The sequence below is a fragment of the Cydia pomonella genome, chromosome 1, assembly GCF_033807575.1.
Source record: "Cydia pomonella isolate Wapato2018A chromosome 1, ilCydPomo1, whole genome shotgun sequence".
NCBI classification, from domain to species: Eukaryota; Metazoa; Arthropoda; class Insecta; order Lepidoptera; family Tortricidae; genus Cydia; species Cydia pomonella.
Genome location: NC_084703.1, coordinates 18118589 through 18137819, shown reverse-complemented (window position 1 = coordinate 18137819; position 19231 = coordinate 18118589). Strand labels below are relative to the sequence as shown.

Below are 19231 nucleotides of genomic sequence, written 5' to 3'. Positions count from 1 at the left end.
CATATGGTCCTTCAAAAACTTACTTATTCGAGAGGATAATTTACAATATGGACGGTATGGTGAGGGGTGAGGGGGCCGGGACGCAACTGCGGCGGGGTGAAGCTGTTGGATTTGGGTAGCTCCGGCGGTGTGGAAGAGCAGTCCTTCCGCCCTCGCCATGAGATTTTGGTGACCTGGAGGTGGTATGGTATCGTGTCAAATGGGCTGATTTTGCCAGGCCTGCAACTCAGCCGATTTTTTAAATCAAACGGTAGCCATCTTATTATATCATATTACCATTATCTGAATTAAACTGCTTAGAGACATGTTTTTTCTATCAACTAATATTGAAATTTTGCTGAACAAATAATAATATTGCAGGTTTTTGCAAATTTTTTGTATAGTGTCCAAATGATTTAATGGCAATTATTTTGGTAGTTCAATTTTAAATTAGTTAAAACAAAAGGTGATATTTTTTATGTTTTCATCAATCTCAATTTTAACACTGAGTATTAGTTCTGTCAAACGTACGTTACCTACTACCTACTAATGCGGTTGAGTCGGTAAAAAATAGTCAATGTATGGACCTCTGGTAGGTTAACACTTATAGGTTGTTATTATTAACTAGGGTAGGTTTCGAGGCAGCAATTAAGCGGCGCATTGAGGAGGCAATGGTATTAAATAGGGTTGTTTCCAATTTCTTGAAACGCTTGTAATACGTTCTATATCAACCAAAAGTTGCCCTAAAATTTAACTTTTACCCTAAAATCGGCTTTAAATATGTTAAATTAACAAAATACATTTTGACCCTTACTTTCGCGCCCAAAACGCACTTTGAAAATTGTATGACGTCACAGTTTGACACATAACTATGTAGTACCTGGGCGACCGAGCATTGCTCGGTTATAACTATTTATTGTAATATGGTGGTGTATAGGTGATAATCTTATCTACATTTTTTTTAGCAGTCCGCGTCTTAACCCGCTGGACCAGACGGACAGTGGCCGGCAACACGAAATTAGCGACCATATTCTGCGACGAAAGAAAAACGCATGAAGACTCTAAAACACGTGTTTTCCCAAACATAAGACTAATCTAGATCGATTGTATACCCCCAAAAACCCCCATATACCATTTGGTTGTTTCAGCAAAATCGTTAGAGCCGTTTCCGAGATCCCGGAAATATATATACATATATACATACAAGAATTGCTCGTTTAAAGGTATAAGATATACCAAAAAGTAAAGTAAGTATATAGGTACATACACACGTAACACCAAGGCCCCCCTTGTCTATTCTCAGTACAAAATTTGATACTCAAGCCGAAGCCATTTAGGTGGTGGGCAAGCTGTGTATGCGTGCGTGTGGGTTTTCAACCAACTAATAAATAGTTATTTGTTTTACAAGGGGGCAAAGTTGTGGTTTAACCGCTTGTGCTAATATTGATACCCGAGTAAGCGAAAGATTGCAAAATTGAACCACGAGCGTAGCAAGTGGTTCGAGAAGTGGAATCTTGAGCGTTGCGAGGGTTTCAAGGCACGAGGGTTAAACAAACTTTGCCTCCTAGTGAAACAACATTTTTCACCACACCAACGCGAGGAAAATAATAACTATGAAATATCAAAAATAACAAACCAAATCAAATCCAAATGAACGTAAATAAATATTTATCATCCAAAATCATCATTTAAAAGTCAATTCTACCAGCTAACATAAGGAAACGACTCAAAATTTGCATCTGATTACTTTGCCACACATGTGAATAAAATGCAACTTTCTCAATCGTTTTTGAACAATCAAGAGGGTCTTTACCAGTTGGTGTGGTGAAACTATGTTTTCTGTAATAATTGAGTTATTATATATCATAAAGTATTCATTATCCATTAGCATTTCTATGATGTTAATTTTTAGTACAGATTTCGAAGCTTCAAGTAATTGCCCACCACTGAAATGGCTACACTGAGAATGGACAACGGGGGGCCTACCGCAAAAACCGAAAATCGCATATTGTGGGGATCTTTCTCCTTTACTCTTACTAAAACGTAATTAGAATGACAGAAAAATGCCCGCAATGACGAACTTCGATTTTCGCGGTTATAGCCCAGTGTCAAACCATGGTCAATGTCGTTCGTGACGTGTGTTAAAAGATATTTTAAATTCAATATTTACGAAAATATCCTCATTAGAGGTCCACTAAATGTAGTTTCACACCCTAAGATTTGTAGATGGAAACAACCCTATTATAGGTCAGGTTTTCTGCTTTTAGAAACAGATATAATAGAATAATTAAAAATATAATATAGAATAATATGACCTCAATGCTTAAACAAATTGAGGAGTGTCATTATGAACGTTATCTTTTCTTAGAAATTTGACATTTACAATAACATTGCCACGGAGGTAAGGAAAGAAATCACCATATACCAAAAAGTGTCATCAAAAAACCTTAAATAGGTGGCGCTACAATACCTAGAGTAGGTACTTGAACAAAAAAATGAAATCATAGACAGCGCACTTCACTCCGTCAATAACGCCTAGGTTCTTAGCTACTCTAGCGCTACTCTGGAGAGATTTGGAACTATTATTTATAGCTGACAGCTGGACACTTTTGCAACAGTTCTATCATAAGAGATTTCTCTCCTCTTAAATCCACACTCCATAATTGCCACACTTTGTCCTTCTGTAGTGTACTAACATTTTTAGGGTTTCGTAGTCACCTAGAAACCCTTATAGTTTCGCCATGTCCGTCTGTCCATCCATCCCCGGCTTTGCTCCGTGATCGTTAAAAGCTGCAATTTGGCAGGGTTACATGAATCATGCATGTCGACAGAACGGTAACATACAAAGTGGATTTTTTTAGGGTAGGTACCGTCAAGTCTGAAAATATTGATACGATAAAAGTGCTAAAAAATATGTGTACACGTTATTGCCCATATATTAAGGTAGTGTATACGGACATATTTTTGGCACTTTTTTCGTATCGATATTTTCAGACGTGACTGTACTGCAGGCGATTCATTCTGAAAGGGGCAAGCATTAATGGTAGTCGATATTTGTGTTATTACTGTTTGAAGAAAAGATATTATTAGAAATTTACCTCGAGCGTTTACATTCCCCACCTCAGATAGACCATACAAAATGATTATTTATTTATTTATTTTTCCAAAGGTGTGGGGATCGTTGGATAGATCATTCAAAACGAATACGGGTCTCCAAAAACAATTTTTTTATAAAGTTAATATTTTTGGAAATAAACGCTCCGAAAGAAAATAAATGTGTCCCCCCCCCCCCTGTAAGTTTTGAACCATGGGTCCAAAAATATGAAAAAAAATATATCGTCAAACATAAGCTGAATAAATACATCCAATGAAAACTATAGCGAACATGATCGGTCCAGCCGTTTTTGAGTTATTGCAAAAAATATTCTTTTCTTAATACAAAGCGGTGCGAAGGTACTATAGCCGTTAATAATAGTCCCCGTTTGGCCTGTTTTCACAGAATGCTAACTAGTAACTACGAAACCCGACACTGAGCATGGCCCGACATGCTCATGGCCGATTTTTTGTTTGGGAATATATCCTGCCAGTAACTATTGATTAAATCTATGCCTTTACTGGATAAGGTTCGTTATTGCACTTCATTGTTGGTGCACATAGATTTCATTTATATTGATTTTGATTTATCATTTGTTTTTTGACAGATGTGATTTGACAAAGACGTAATGATTTTATAATACACATACTGTTGTATCTCCCCTTTTATATTTATTACATACTAATTATTGTTTATATCATTATATTTGAAAGTTATACGACTTCCGCTGTCGTCTGATATGAAAATTTCAAGTTTATAATGGGCGACGGTTTAAAGCTGTCCAAAGGTTGGTATTGTGCTAATATTACCTACGTTAGATAAGTATTTTTCCGAGTAAGTAGTACCTATATGTAGGTATTATTTCTAAATGCCTACGTACATATTTAACAATCATTTTGATGATGAATGTGCCTACCGGCAGCATGATTTATGCCATGTCTCTTTCATTAGAGACTTTCTGCTTAGAAGGATAGAGAAAGTTTGGTATTATCTGACCCTCTAAGCAGCAAGATATCTAAAACTGTCAGCTTAAAAGATTTTTAGATGTTATAAGTGTTATAACTACTTAAAGCTTAATTTGCCTCTTGTAGAATAATATATATGTTTAAAGAATACTTACATGTGCAATTGTACGGAACTTTTTTTGTTGCAAAAACAGAAACAATTTACCCAGTTTTAGGTATCTTAACATAATTTATCTATCTAATGACTCACAGCGCCTGCCCGAGCACTCGATTAGGGTAGAGCGGGATTGAATTTTGGCGCCCTTGTTAAACATTTTTTACCCAAAATGTAGTTTAATAAAAATAGTAAAAACAGGCCAAGAGCATGGCGGGCCATGCTCAGTATTAGGTTTCGTAGTTACACGTCTGTCACGTCACAGTATTAGGTTGCCCTTAACGGGGGCTGTTGGTTCACAGCATTTGTACGAATCAAAGGCCAAATGTACGCGAAGCTGAAACTTTTTGTCGGATTCGAGCTTCTGTTCGAGTCCAATGGCTTGTGAGAGAAAAGCAAATTGATAATGACCAAGTTGGAGTGACATCGAAGGCCGAGCTCCACTTAAGGCCGAAGGTCGCGTCCAATTGCAGTACGCTTTCATGCAAGGCCGAAGACAGAGCTGCAGCAGAGCACAGCTTGAAATTGAATTAATATGATTTCAGCTGTCATAATGTTTGGCCTTTGGCCTCACTTGGAAGCTGAGTTTGCTGGTATACTTTGGGTGTTCAGCCTTCACGGAGTTCGGCAGTAACTCGGCCTTGAGCCTCGGGATTCGCATTTAGGTATTTTAGTACAACCTGGAACGCACCTTCCAGTTTCCTAGGGCTTCGAAGCTCGCTCATCATCACGCTTGCGCTCCTTTGGCTCATCCAAAATCGCGCCTCGCTGAGACGCTCTGCGTCTTTTTTGCGTAGCCTGACAAATGCCTTCAGGTCTTTGCCCCATCGGATAGACACTTAGTCCTTGGGTCGTGTCCTAAATTTGTCTTTGTCCTTCGACCTCGCAAGGAGGTTGGTTCGTCGTGGGCTAGAATCTCCCCTTCACAGCGCCCCAGCAACAGCATACACCTTATGCATGTTGTAACAGGGTGGCGTTGTGGTTAAACTTTCCAGTTCATCTTTGACACAACTAATCATGTCGGATCCGAACTCAACTGCAAGTCGGTTCTGCTTGCACCGTGGTCTATGTCTATATGGATTTTAATAGCTGAAATCACTCCTACTCCACCATTTCGCGCGTATTTGCGCGCCTGCGCCATGTAAAATCATTGTTTCTAGTTTTTTTTCACATTTTATTTTTAGGGAAATAGGAGATGTAATTTCTACCTGTATAACGAAGCTAAAGGTAATAATAAAACGTGGATTGTAACATTTTAGATAAGCGCCATAGGAGCTCAAGTAGCCTCGGTGGGGCCGCGGTAGAAGGAACACGTTCAGAGCGAAAACTGGATTTGACAGGTGAATTAAAATTTCTGATCACAAATATGTGATCTGTTTGAATAAGTATTGATATGATGTTTTTACTCTACTCTAGAACAACAATGCTCCAAGCAACGGTACCTTATTATTAAGAACCGTTTATTATTTTTGTAGAATCCATTGCTGAAGTAGACGATCAATTTGCTTTAGCAGAAGCACGATGCGAAAATTTACAAGAAAAAATCGATTTAGTAAAAGTGATCAAAAAGAAGAAAAAACTTAAAAAGCTAAGGTACGTAGCCATGACGGAGCAATTCAGCAGCAATTTAAATACTTATTTCGTAGTAGTAGCAGTATTAGTAGGTACTACTTTAATATATATACATACAGCAAACATCTTTGTATTTACATTAGCGGGCATATAGTCAATTGTAACTATTTAGATATTCTTAAAAATTGTGTTAATCAGTTTCCGAAATAGCGGATATAAGATATTTGCCGTCAGGCAACTCAGAAGTTAAATGTTTTTCCTCTATTAATGCGTATTCGTATTGGAGAATATGCTCGTACTAATCTACGAAAGAAAGGAGAGGCGATAAAAGTCATTCCAGCTCTTGTAAAATGTTAATTCTTTGGCAAGGTCAAATATCTAATATCTAAGATATTTTAATATTGCCTACATTTAAGCAGAAATATTTATAAATAAAATTGGTTTGCGCTAGATTTGTTTGATAATCATAAGTCTCATATTTTAAACGTCATATATGCTTCTAAAATTGCTTATTCATATTCCCTACAAAATTTCAGTTGCACTATGAAAATGGGTACTTTGACATTCATTGACCGACAATGGCACACATATTGCCGTCTTGTAACTAGGAAATTATAACAGAAGGAAAAAAATAATTATTGCTTAAAATGAATTAAATAAAGCCCAGATAGTACGTGCTTGCAAATTTTTAAATTATTGCTTCAAAACTATATTGGTTAATTATATTGGGCGTATGTTGGGTCCTTATCATTGGCCCAACATGTTTTTGAGTTGTGAAGCCAACGTTAACCCATCGGTAGGGCCTCTGTTAGAAAATACAGCCGGCGTAAAAGCGGAGTAGGCCCCACATATAGCCAACCGTTGGTCCTACTATATTTAAGGGTGACAACCACACGGTCAGCCAACTAAAAAGCGGCCGTTGGCCCAACACATAGCCAATCATTGGTCCTAATATTTTAAGGGTGACAAGTCACACGGTCAGCCAAATACAACTAAAAGCGGACTAAGAGTGGGTTGCATCAAAAGGTCTGTCACCGTTAAAGAGTTTGCTAAATTTTATTGTATGGAAAGTTTCACAGATCTCTGTTGCGTGACGTTGATCAGTATATTAACTGTGGTTGGTACAATTGGCCCTATAAAGGCTGTAGTACGTAGGCAGGCGTTTGGGGTGACATGGCACACTGTTGGCCAACTAAAAGTGGACGTTGGAGCAACAAATTGCCAACTCAAAATGCTACTAGGGAAAACTATTAGCCAAATTCAGAGCAGTAAATTGTATAGTCATACCTACTACGCAACTTTTTGACCTCTGAAGAAGCGAAATAATGACAAATATACAATTAACGTGGGTAGGGTCATAGAGCGTACAGTACCTATAGCCAATTTTATCCGGGGCAAGCGATCCACTCTGGATTCGCATGGGTAGTAAAGCGTTTTATTTTATACGCCAATTTGTTTCATTATTAGCATAAAGCTGGAGCCACACTGCTGCTCACGTTCTAGCTACGCACGTGGGTACAACAACGCTTAGTACCAAAATAAACTTAGGTAGATACTTCTACAGCAGTGCACGGACACGCTAATACGCACGAAATTACATCATTGAGACTCACGGAATGACGTCACTGAGACGGACGCGTGGCCTGAGGGCCTACCGCGAAAATCGAGATTCGTAAATTGTGGGGATCTCTCTCTTTTATTCCAATGAAGGCGTAATTAGGTGACAGAGAAAGATGCCCGCAATTTGCGAACTTCAATTTACGCTGTTATAACCCCGTTCCGAATTGCCGCCTACGCACACGCTGGCGGGCGTGGCAGGTGAAGGCCCACTGCGGCGCACGCGGCCCATGCAACGGACGAATGCCGTAGATTGTGGGGGAGCGGGAGACATGAGAATCGTGCGCCTTGTTTGTAGTTTTGAGAACTATGGTGACTACCATCAGGCGGGCTGTTTTTTTCTTGCCACTGACCTGGTATTAAAATATATAGGCTACGGTGACTGTTTACCATCAGGCGGGCCGTATGCTTGTTTGCTACCGACGTGGTATAAAAAACCATACACTACGATGACCGCTTACCTTCAGGCGGGCCGTATGCTTATTTGCCACCGACGTGGTAAAAAAAAACAATAGGCTACGGTGCATACTTACTGTCATACGAATTAGGCCGCGTCTTCGATTAAAGTACCAGCCCGCGTAGCCAACGTGTATATCGTTCACGCTCCTTGGCGAACGAAACGCAACTGTCACAGTCGCACTAATACGGAAGAGTGATAGAGAGAGGTGACTACGCTACGCTACGGAGCGTTAACGATTGCAACGTTAGCTACACGGCCTAGACAGCGTTATTTTTTCCGAGTTCATTAGCAAACATCGTCATATTTCTACCAATTATACAACTAAACCTCGTGAATCACTCTACTGATAGGTGAAAACCGCATGAAAAGTTCAGTAGTTTTTGAGTTTATCGCGAACATACATACATACAGACGGTGAATTGTTTTATAAGGTGAAGTGATGTTTTAGGTTACATAGCGAAAGTTATTTACTTACCTATTTATTTGTGCAAAGGGAAAGTTGTTTAGTAATATGTAAGACCTTACTAACTTAATTTCGAAAAGTATATTGGCTGAGAAAAGGTTTTTCATTTCTGATGCTCTGAAAGTGAGACATTGTTTATGTATGAAGTGTGCATAAAGTGATACGTTTGTGCTAGTAGTCTTTTTTCCACATTATTTACCGTACATAATTAAAATTTGGTTTTAATTAGGTCCGTTGTACAATTTCCTTTCTGATATTTAAATCCCTATTCCATAAATAACAATACCTCTACTTAAATAGTTAATTGAAAGTACCCTCACGAAATACTATGACAATTTATACTTAGTCATGTTTAAAAAAAAACACATGTATTTTACTTTCCTTGTATACAAAATTAAAAGGATTTATGCGTGTATGGACTCTAAGTAAATATAGCGATGTATAAAAATGTCTACCTATACAACATAAATTTGTCTGAGTATTAGAAAGCCAATACTTCAGAACGTTTAAGTATTGTCAAGTCGAAATATAATAAAAATGACTATTATCAAAGTATAAAAATGTCTACAATAAAAACCCTAAATTTATTAAAATACAACGTATAAAAGTGTCTATTTTCTTAACAGGATCATAAAACTATACAGCCTTGGCCAAAAGTATTGAGCACTCATGCGTTTTTCATATAAAAGTCATAATTTAAAAGCTACATTTATATTTTCTACTATTATTAAAGTTGCATATCTTTCGGAATAATTAGTGATATTTATTGATGTTAAAGGAAATTAAGCAGAAATACTATTACAGCGGTTTCGCACTACGTCCGATGCGAACCCGTGAAAATATAAAAATATATGATGCTGACTGTTCTCGTAACTGGTCGTCAGCTATATTTATTTTCATTCGAGTAGTAATTTTTATACTTACTTCGATATTTTTATATGCCATCTAACATACTTGTACATGTGGACATTTTTATATTCTGTCAAAAATATACAGAGACGAAAATATTCAAGTGGACATTTGTATACATCGTCATATTTTCTTTTAGTCTATTGTCGCAACATCTTTATATTTCGTCTAATATGCATGTGGACATTTTTATACTTTGTCAAAATTATACAGGGACGAAATTATTCAAGTGGACATTTGTATACATCGCCATATTTCCTTGTAGTCCATACACGCATAAATCATTATACCTAAGTAGAGTTTTTAACTCGGGTGAAAGGCACCATTTGCCACAACTGCGTTCTAGCGCCAAGCTACCTCGTCTGAAATGAGTGCCTTTCATGCCTTATTTTTATAGGAATCTACTACTATCTACATAAGTTTATAAAGTGTTTTATTTCTAGTATGACCCGCGTAAATGAAGTGCCTGTGCCACCCGAAAATATGTCCTTCATTACTGTAAAAACGCAACCGAAAAAGAGTAAGTCAACCTTTTGAGAATAACACTATCGTCTATACATAAGTACTTCCTGAAATTGCTATCCCTAAAATTACTTCCTGGAAAATCCTTGAGGTATAGCTATTTAAAAACCCGTTCGTAGATATTATGCCTTTGCGATAAAGTTAACGAACCGTCAGATAATTGCATGGACGATAGTAAATAAGAGGCCAGTAGCTCTTAACTGTTTTAACGCGAAGAACACCTAAAGTCGTCGTTACTAATAGTTGTGACCACAGCGCCAAGGACAACTATACCTATTTTATGGCGGACGCTATCAAAGTGATATTAACACTTTCAAGTTAGGTTTACATTAGGTCGCTTGCACCGCATACGAACCGCCGCTGCCAACTTGCCAAGGAATTTTATTTAGGTACCATTTCGTACATTGTTATAGTGACAACATGAGATCACCAGCGACTTTTATATTGACGGTCACTAAGAAAAACGAATAAATTAAATTCCTTTCCTTTTAGCTCGTGATTCCATAATTCTTAAAAAAAACGTAATTCCTTACATTTTTAGACCAATTTTGTCATAGTTTAAAAATGTAGAATTGTTTTTGCTTAGCGGCTCGGGTCTCGTAACTTCTCTAACTGACCTTAAAAAATCATATTTAAGCAAAATCATATAAAAAAGTAATTTCATATTGATACGGAATCATGTAGAGGCAGTCCAATCGCGGCAGCGTCGACAAGAGGCACCCAGCCTCGACTCAGCGGCCGAGGAGCAGCGCCGCATGCTTGGCCAGGTGCGCGGCTACAACGAGGCCTACTACGAGCCGCAGCATCATTACAAGGTTAATTAAGCCTAGTATTTCCTACATTAGCACAGGCTCCTGTTTCACCACTGTGACAGTTGTCATATGACAATGACAACTAGCCGCATTTAATCGCTGGTCCAACAAGTAGTATGTATGTATGTATTGACGCGACGTTGCTACTGTCCTTACATATAGAACCGGAAATACAGTATAGGTACAGAAAATTTAAAGAACTCAGTTATCAGCGTGATGAAATAGGCCCCAGTCTTTGGACACAAAAATTCGAGTACTGGAACTGGGATTTCCCGGTTGGGTTATTATTGTGCAGTACCGAGTGCATTCTAGAAACCGCAATGCGTAAGTACAGTCAGCGTCAAATATTTTGTAGCAGTCAAAGTGGCCAAATAGTTCGGTACACCATATATTTAGTATGGTGTACCGAACTATTTGGCCACTTCGACTGCTACAAAGTGTTTGACGCTGACTGTACAATTTACTGGGGAAATATTTTTAGAAAGAGTCGTGGAATGTATGAGGCCCAATACATTCCACGACTCTTCTCTTTCCGAACAGACTATCTCTTTGTAGGAGAGATTGATTTCCACAGGCTTTAATCATTTTAGGGAAGCACATCAGTTGTCCTATAAGTCCATAACGTACGGATTATTCGGTTGAGACTCGCAGTTATGCTAGGCTTGCACTTCTAGTACATACTATAAAATACAAAAAAATATGTACACACTACCTTCAAGTATGAATCATGAGCAATATGGTCGCGCATACATATTTTTGGCACTTTGTTTGTGGGTCCTGGGTAACTTATCTAGAAATGATATTATGTAGGTATATACTTACTTACCTAGTACTTGTATTATACATTGGTAAAATAATTACCTTATTTTGATCTAGCAATCGCAAAATATGGAACCAAATCTTCAGCGGATGCGCGATCGTAGGGCGCGAGCTGATGGCGACAGTAAGTATCTAAAAATGTTTAATGATGTATTTTTTATTTTGTATCTCCTTAGATTTCACGGGCCTATAAATCCCGGCCATTTGATAGGTTTGCGTGGGGATATAAATCCAACATGTAGAGGCTCCTTGGAGAGCTTTAATGTCATGTAGAACGCCTGTTCGAACCTGTTCACATGGCGCAACAATAGACAGCCATGAATTGGTCTCAGCAGGCATTGGGACTATTGTAAAAATAGTGATCAGTATAACGGTCTATGGATTGAAGTTTGAAAGAGCTTTCTGAAAAAGCTACGTATTTATATGATTTGATGTACATATTTATTTTTAATCAAATTTCTATAAATAAATATACTTTCTATAGTTATCTAAATTGTATTTTTTCTTATTTAATGCATGTTAATTATAAGATGTCTGTTTTGAAAAGATGTGTCCCACCGAGTTTCTTGCCGGTCCATATTGGAATACCCTCCTCCAAATGAGGGGGGATTTAAATCTTCTCGGGTCAGAGGTCTAGGGGTTAGAGCCGGTGTAGCTTTATTTGACGTTCGTAAGCGCTGGTAAATATTCCTACTAGAATAATAAACTATCTTTATCTTTGCAAAGACGTGCGGATACTTGCCATAACAATGTTTTCGCTAGTTATCGAGGTGACTTGCCGCCCACTAGATGGGTCCCTGAAAATGCTGACGTGAAGACGACTAGGCGCAACATCGGTATGAGCGGCTCAGGGGTGTCGAGAGGTGTGTGTTTCTACCCAGTGGCTGATAAAAACCACTGTGCCAACTAGAGGCTTATGTATGTTTCACTTTCACCCCAGGAGCATATAGCTCTAACACTCCTCTCTGGACGGCCAATGAAGGCAAGCCAGAGCTGAGAATCCTGCGGGTCTTCTTGGGTTCCCCTCCGACCGACAAACCTGCCGACGACTGCCCTGCAGTTCCACAAGCTGCCCTGCGGTTTATTTATTATTATTATTATAAACTGATCGGCGATTAGCCCCAGTCACACCTGATGGAAAGAAAGTCCAAGATGGAGCTCATCGGTTCAGTAGTAGCCTATTTAGGTTTGATTTAAAGAGACCAAGGTCATATTTATCGGGGAATACAGATCGCTGGAGCACATTTCATTCTTTAGCCGTTTAAATCGATTACTAAATTGTTTTGTACAAAACATATTCTACCTTAGAAATACTTAGCGTATTTAGGAGATTTACTAATTAGAATCATTATCAGGTTATCTCTATCCATCTAGGCAATAAAATAATACGAAAGCGCTAACGATTTCACTCACTTGATTAAAAATATCCAGTTTTAATAAAATCTATTGTCTAGGCTAGACAAAACAAAAAAGGTGACGCCTGCAAACAAGCAAGTGTGAGAAACGTAAAAATGTACATTTACCAGTTGCCTATTTTTGAAGGGGTGATGTGCGGAAGGAGCGTTCAAATCGACGGTCCGAACCTGGCAGCGCCTAGGCAAACCGACCAGGATGATGCTTCTGACTACGAAGAATTTCACCAACGCGACTTGTATGTTGTATTTTTTTGTATGTTTTACAACTGTTTGATTCTTTATTCTGTAATTTGTACCTATTTCATATATGGTTTACTTAACAAATGAGATTCAGAAATTAAGTGCCGGTTAACAATACCAGTATTCGATCCATGAAATAAAAGGAATAATGTATGAAAAAAACTATAATTGTTTTTGGAGCGCCAGCCTGTAAATAAATATGAATAAAATGTATCAAATTATACTTTCTTGTAGTTTGGGATCACCCAAAAAGACATCGCCCGAAGTAAGGCCCCCATCTCCGAAGCACGTCGGACGTCGAAAGCACGTTTCGACGAGGGACGTTCCAACCAAAACAGGTATATTTTAATATGTCTTCTCTATATAATAATCTATTTATTAGCAATTAAAATAGTAGGTTTTTGTGGCGGATAGGTGTTTAAAAAGTCCTGTCTAACTTTTCGCGACAGCTGATTGTTGGCAAAACTACACGAAACTTGCTGAATACGGGAATGAGGACTGAGTATTCGCCTTATGTTCGTATCGTCTCGCTTATGTTCGCGTTGTCTCAGTTTTGTGTCAGTAAAATGCCTCTTAAAGGGCTCTCGTGAAGTTTCATGTTTCTGCGAAACTATCCACCCACCCGCTGTGTCATGCTGGATAAAAGAATTAGCTAATAAAGGCAGATAATTTGTTTTACCGTAACCCTTTACCAGGCCGCTAAGAACCAGCGTGTCTTAATACGTACTTTATATACTGCTGCAACCGTATTGAACACCTTGTAGAAAATGTGAAAAGAGGGGTGTAATTTTGTATGGGGAATCAATTACCGCTGAACCGATTTAGTTGAAATTTGATATGAAGATAATTTTCGTTATGGGGAAGGATAATATATATATTTTTTTCAACAAACAAAACGACGTTTTTATTTCACCGATTTTTGGCTCATAATCCTAGATATTAAACACGTGTGCTTTTTCAGTATATTATAACACTCGTGCTTTTTCATTATATTATCTGACTGAGTTAAGAAGGTATCTGATTGCTAATAATATGCATGGAAACGGAGCCTTCTTAATTTGGTCGAGTAATATGTAGATTTTTTTAACCCTTTTCCAGATAATTTGTATTACCTTAACCCTTTACCAGTAGTAGTTTTCGTTATGGGGAAGGATATATAATTTTTTTTTTCAACACACAAAACGACGTTTTTATCCCACCGATTTTTGGCTCATAATCCTTAAACACGCGTGCTTTTTCATTATATTATCTGACTGAGTTAAGAAGGTAACTGATTGCAAATAATATGCATGGAAACGGAGCCTTCTTAATTTGGTCGAGTAATATGTAGATTTTTTTTAACCCTTTTCCAGGCAAAGTACGATATATCGACCACATATAGGTATGCGCCAATAAAATTCAACTAGGTAAAGAATTCCGATTTAAGGTTCAAATTAGATTGCAGTTTCGGGGAATATGACTTATCTTCAAATGAATCATCAAAGCTGGATTAATTAGACTATATATTGATTTTGTAGGAAAATCTTGTAAATTAGCGCGACCTGGAAAAAGGTTAACCAACTTTTAGGTTTCACATGTTAGTTCAAAGAGGTTTTATCACACCAAACATAATTTATAGATTGAATTATCTCGTAAATCACACACCTAAATGAATAAACATAACATTTTATCTCCATCCGTCGAATAGAAATACGAAAATATTAGCTTCATACATTTTTTTATTGGGTGTTTGTCGATTTCGTTCGCGCCTTTGCCTTAAGCACGCATTGGTATCGTGCGTAAAAAAAATAACGCGCAAGCCGTTTTCGGTATTTGTCATAAAATTGGAATAGTTTGGCATGTTTTTAGTTTATATATTGACGAAAATGTCATTTTCAAGCATTGAAAATGAAGAACACAAAAAATTGACGCTGCCAGTAATACCAATAGAGTCAAGAGCCGAGAACGATAGCCTTTTACCATCAAAATCGGGTGAAAAATAATTGGCGGCATATGAAACTTTTATTCAATGAAAAATCAGCAAAAGCGCCCAGTCTTTCTTGGAAAACGTGTTGGTAGCTTACTTCAATGAACTGGCGAATAAGTGCCTACAAGTCTAGCACGCTTTGGTGCAATTATTCGATGTTAAAACTGTATGCCACCATTTTGAAAATTGTACTTTTACTGTTTTGACAAAAAATCTAAGTTATAAGTTTTGATTCGTCCTCGCAAGTGTGTTGAAAAACGTCGCTTGAAACGCGTGTGCATTGGTCATTACCCACGTCGGCTTTCTTATTGCGCACTCGCTTACAGCTCGCGCGCACAACATCGCCTCGTGTGTAATGACCAACTTAGCACACTTGTATCATAATGTACTATTTCAACACACTTGCTCAAAACGACGTTTTTATTCCACCGATTTTTGGCTCATAATCCTAGATATTAAACACCCGTGTTTTTTCAGTATATTTATAAGTTTATAACACTTGTGCTTTTTAGGGTTGCGTAGTCATGCAAATTTACCTATTTGTTTAACTCGGATGAAAGGTACCGTTTCATCCCTTGGTTAACAATTTACTATACTTTAAGCTCCAGTTTAGCTTATTGTGACGGAAGAGTAACTACGGAACCCTGCACTGAGCGTGGCCCGACATGCTCTTGGCCGGTTTTATTCATTATATTATCCGACTGAATTAAGAAAGTAATTGATTGCTAATAATATGCATGGAAACGGAGCCTTCTTAATTTGGTCGAGTAATACATTTTTTTAACCAACTATTAGGTTTCAAATGTTAGTTCAAAGAGGTTTTATCACACCAAACATTATTTTATAGATTAAATTATCTCGTAAATTAAATTAATGAATAAACATAACATTTTGTCGATTTCATCTTCATCCGTCGAATAGAAATACGAAAATATTAGCCTTTTATTTATTTTTTATTGGCTGTTTGTTCGATATCAATCGCGCCTTTGCCTTGTGCGCGCATTGGAATCGTGCGTAAAAAAAAAAGAAAATAACGCGCTAGCCATTTTCCGTATTTGTCCTAAAATTGTAATAGTTTTGCATGTTTTTAGTATTGCTTTAGTTATTATTCTAAGATGTCAAATGTCATTTTCAAGCATTGAAAATGAAGAACACATAAAATTGATACTGTCAGTAATAAATGTAATAATAATAGAGGCAAGAGCCGAGAACGATAGCCTTTTACGCTATCTATCTATATAAATCGGGTGAAAAATAATTGGAGGCATATGAAACTTTTATTCAATGGAAAATCAGCAAAAACGTCCAGTCTTTCTTGGAAAACGTGTTGGTAGCTTCCTTCAATGAACTGGCGAATAAGTGCCTACAAGCCCAGCACGCTTTGGTGCAATTATTCGATGTTAAAACTGTAAGCCACCATTTTGTACATTTAGTGTTTTGACAAAAAAAAAATGTTTTTTCCTCGCAAGTGCATTGAAAAACGTCGTATGAAACGCGTGTGCATTGGTCATTACTCACATCGGCTTTCTTATTGCGCGCTCGCTTACAGCTCGCGCGCACAATATCGCCTCGTGTGTTATGACCAACTTAGCACACTTGTATCATAATGTAGGTACTATTAACCCAAAAATTACCCCGTAAAGGTTAAAAGGGGGAGGAAAAGGGCGTTCGGCGGAAAAGGGTGTGTAGTTTGTATGGGGAATCATTAAATACGGAACCCTAAAAAAGGAGATTGTATTGAAGATGCCCCCAGACACGTATTTCAGAATTTTGAATAGTCAATCATCCCCAACCCTTTAAATTAGGGGATGGAAGATTGTCATAAGTCATAAGCAACTTACAAAAATGAGCGAAATCACATCAAACACATTTTCATGTAAATTGTTGCCAAGACGAGGCTCGCACTGTCAAAAAGTTATCAGATCTCTTATAGAGCTAAGCCTTAACTTCATAAACTCTACACTACAGGCTAAATAGTATGTGGCTTGGCCGTTTTGTTACTACAAGAAGTATTGTATATAAAAAATAATGAATAATAAATAACTTTTTCACCTTGCGCCCATCTGACCGTAGCGAAGTTAAGCAAGGCAAGCTTCTAACTCTACAAGCCGTAACTTACCTAAAGTTAGGGCTTGTAGAGTTAGAAGATTGGATCTACAAGACATCTGATAACTTTTTGACAGTGCGAGCCTTATGGTCTCGTCTTGGCAACAATGTACATGAAAATGTTTTTAATGGAATTACCTTTTACAATAGCTGTCAACTACATAGATAGTTTAATTATTTTGTATGGATACCGAAAAAAGATTTTTTGTCGAATTTCGGTTTAAGGGATAATAAGTTTATGGTAAATGTTGTATGTCGAAGTTAAAGCAAATGGATAAACACACAATGTACTTACATGTGATAATTTAAAGTTTTTACGGGACACTCGGTGCTCCAGTTAAACGAACTCGCACTTGTTTTTTTTTATCGTGGTAGAAGATTCTTGCGTGTGGAGAAAACAGCCCCTTCTCACGATAACACATTCACTGCCAAGAACACGTATGTGTGTTCATTTTGTACTAGAAACGGGGCATTCGGCATCGAAAGTGTTAAGAGAAAAGTATAAAGAATAATTAAGGCATACTTTTATGAGTGTAAAATTAAATTTGTGTTTTTTTTCAGTAAGAGAAAAGTGGAAGGAACGAACACGAGAACGTGCATGGCCTTCTCCAGACCTTCGTGGCGTGCCCGCGTATAATAATTGTACGTGTTCATAAGTGTTGTTACTCACACTTTGCAGGTGCTTTATAATACCAGCTAATGAATCAGTCAGAATAACTATATCGCCCGAGCGCGCCGCCTCGGCCGAGGCACCGCGTGTATATGTACTTGCTGATTACGGGCTCATTTATAATCTGAAAGACAAAGTGATGAAGATGGCCATATCAAATCACTTTTCCGATTTCTACTCTCAACACTGAATGTTTTCTATGGAATATCTAATTTTATGGTCACCATTTTTTTTATTGGAGAAACAACAGAAGTATGCGACAGGATAATAGGTTACATTGTTAGGTACATATATTATAGAGATGAACACTTGCTTCCTAAACGCTCTCACTAAAACATACATAAAATAAACGGACTTAACTAAAAGGTATGTTTACATACAAGTTTTTCATTTTCAAGTTTACCAAGTGTCGTAGAACATGCTTATGTGTATTATAGACAGAGAGCGAAACTTTGGTGCCGATGACAGACATATGACGTCAAGCTAAATACAGTGTTGTTATCTAGAATATAGATACTAAATCAAATAACAACTTATTAGCCTCTTTAGTTTACTGATGTCGAAACTTGAGTTGAGAGTTTTTATACGTTACGTACTGGCCACGTATAAAAACATAACTGTCTTTGTCATGTTAAAACAAGATTGTTGAAAATGACAACCAATTTCTGTTTACTTATTTTTTTATTAGTAAAATATAACTGAAATATTATTGTTTGAAGTCGCTATGGAGTCTATGCAGCCGTATATGCGTTATACCCATCAAAAGAAATTGATTTAAATGAAGAATGGTTGACCATCAACAACATTTGCTCCAGATGTGGTTTTAGGAATTAAGACCAGTGCGACGATTTTTTTAACTGGCGAGAGGTTCAAGAATTATTTTGCCCTGAATGTACGCGTGAAATGTAAGTATATATCTAAATATTAAGAAAACACTTCGTCATTCAGAGGGACATTTTGTTGTGTTGTTTTAGTTACACGAGGAATAATATTTTTTGTTTGAATTACATTAGATTTGAATTAGTCATTACCCAATTAAAAGTGTTACTCGTATTGTTTTTTAATGTTAACATTATTTTTGTGTAAATTACCAAGCATTTTTATAAATAAACAATTATATATATACATATTATCATTATTAAGAATGATTGAGGTATTACAATGTTGTTTTAAAAAAAAACTTATATGCGACTTAACGACATAATGACGTCACCAGCACCAAAGTTTCGCTCTCTGATTATAGTTTAGATACTAAAATTTAAATGGAGAAGAAAGTAAAACTAGCAAAAAGTCATTTTGAGATCATAACCATGTAATCGCCCAGTGTCTAAACCCCTTATAAAAAAATTATGCCTCAATTACTTAATTAATGTGTTATTCGTTTCTTGCAAATACATAAGTCAATATGACGATAGCTAATATCAATATTTCGTAGAGCGTTGATGAATATGACCCTTAGGGTGTATTC

The 19231-nt window shown here is 37.2% G+C and overlaps 1 protein-coding gene across 5 annotated transcripts in view; it reads left to right on the top strand.

The window, feature by feature from the left end:
* Nucleotides 1-3662: 3662 nt before the first annotated feature.
* LOC133517318 (uncharacterized) overlaps nucleotides 3663-19231 on the top strand; it is a 28272-nt gene continuing 12703 nt past the window's right edge. For 3 of the 5 annotated variants that reach the window (XM_061850596.1, XM_061850589.1, XM_061850581.1), the window contains exons 1-9: nucleotides 3664-3860; nucleotides 5452-5532; nucleotides 5668-5785; nucleotides 9657-9733; nucleotides 10420-10550; nucleotides 11424-11490; nucleotides 12909-13017; nucleotides 13256-13359; nucleotides 17655-17735. In XM_061850596.1, coding sequence (XP_061706580.1) covers nucleotides 3833-3860; nucleotides 5452-5532; nucleotides 5668-5785; nucleotides 9657-9733; nucleotides 10420-10550; nucleotides 11424-11490; nucleotides 12909-13017; nucleotides 13256-13359; nucleotides 17655-17735 — 796 coding nt within the window. In that variant the 5' untranslated portion in view covers nucleotides 3664-3832. Of the gene's footprint in view, nucleotides 3861-5451; nucleotides 5533-5667; nucleotides 5786-9656; nucleotides 9734-10419; nucleotides 10551-11423; nucleotides 11491-12908; nucleotides 13018-13255; nucleotides 13360-17654; nucleotides 17736-19231 lie in introns of all 5 variants that reach the window. The other 2 variants (XR_009799364.1, XM_061850604.1) reach the window with 2 other exon arrangements.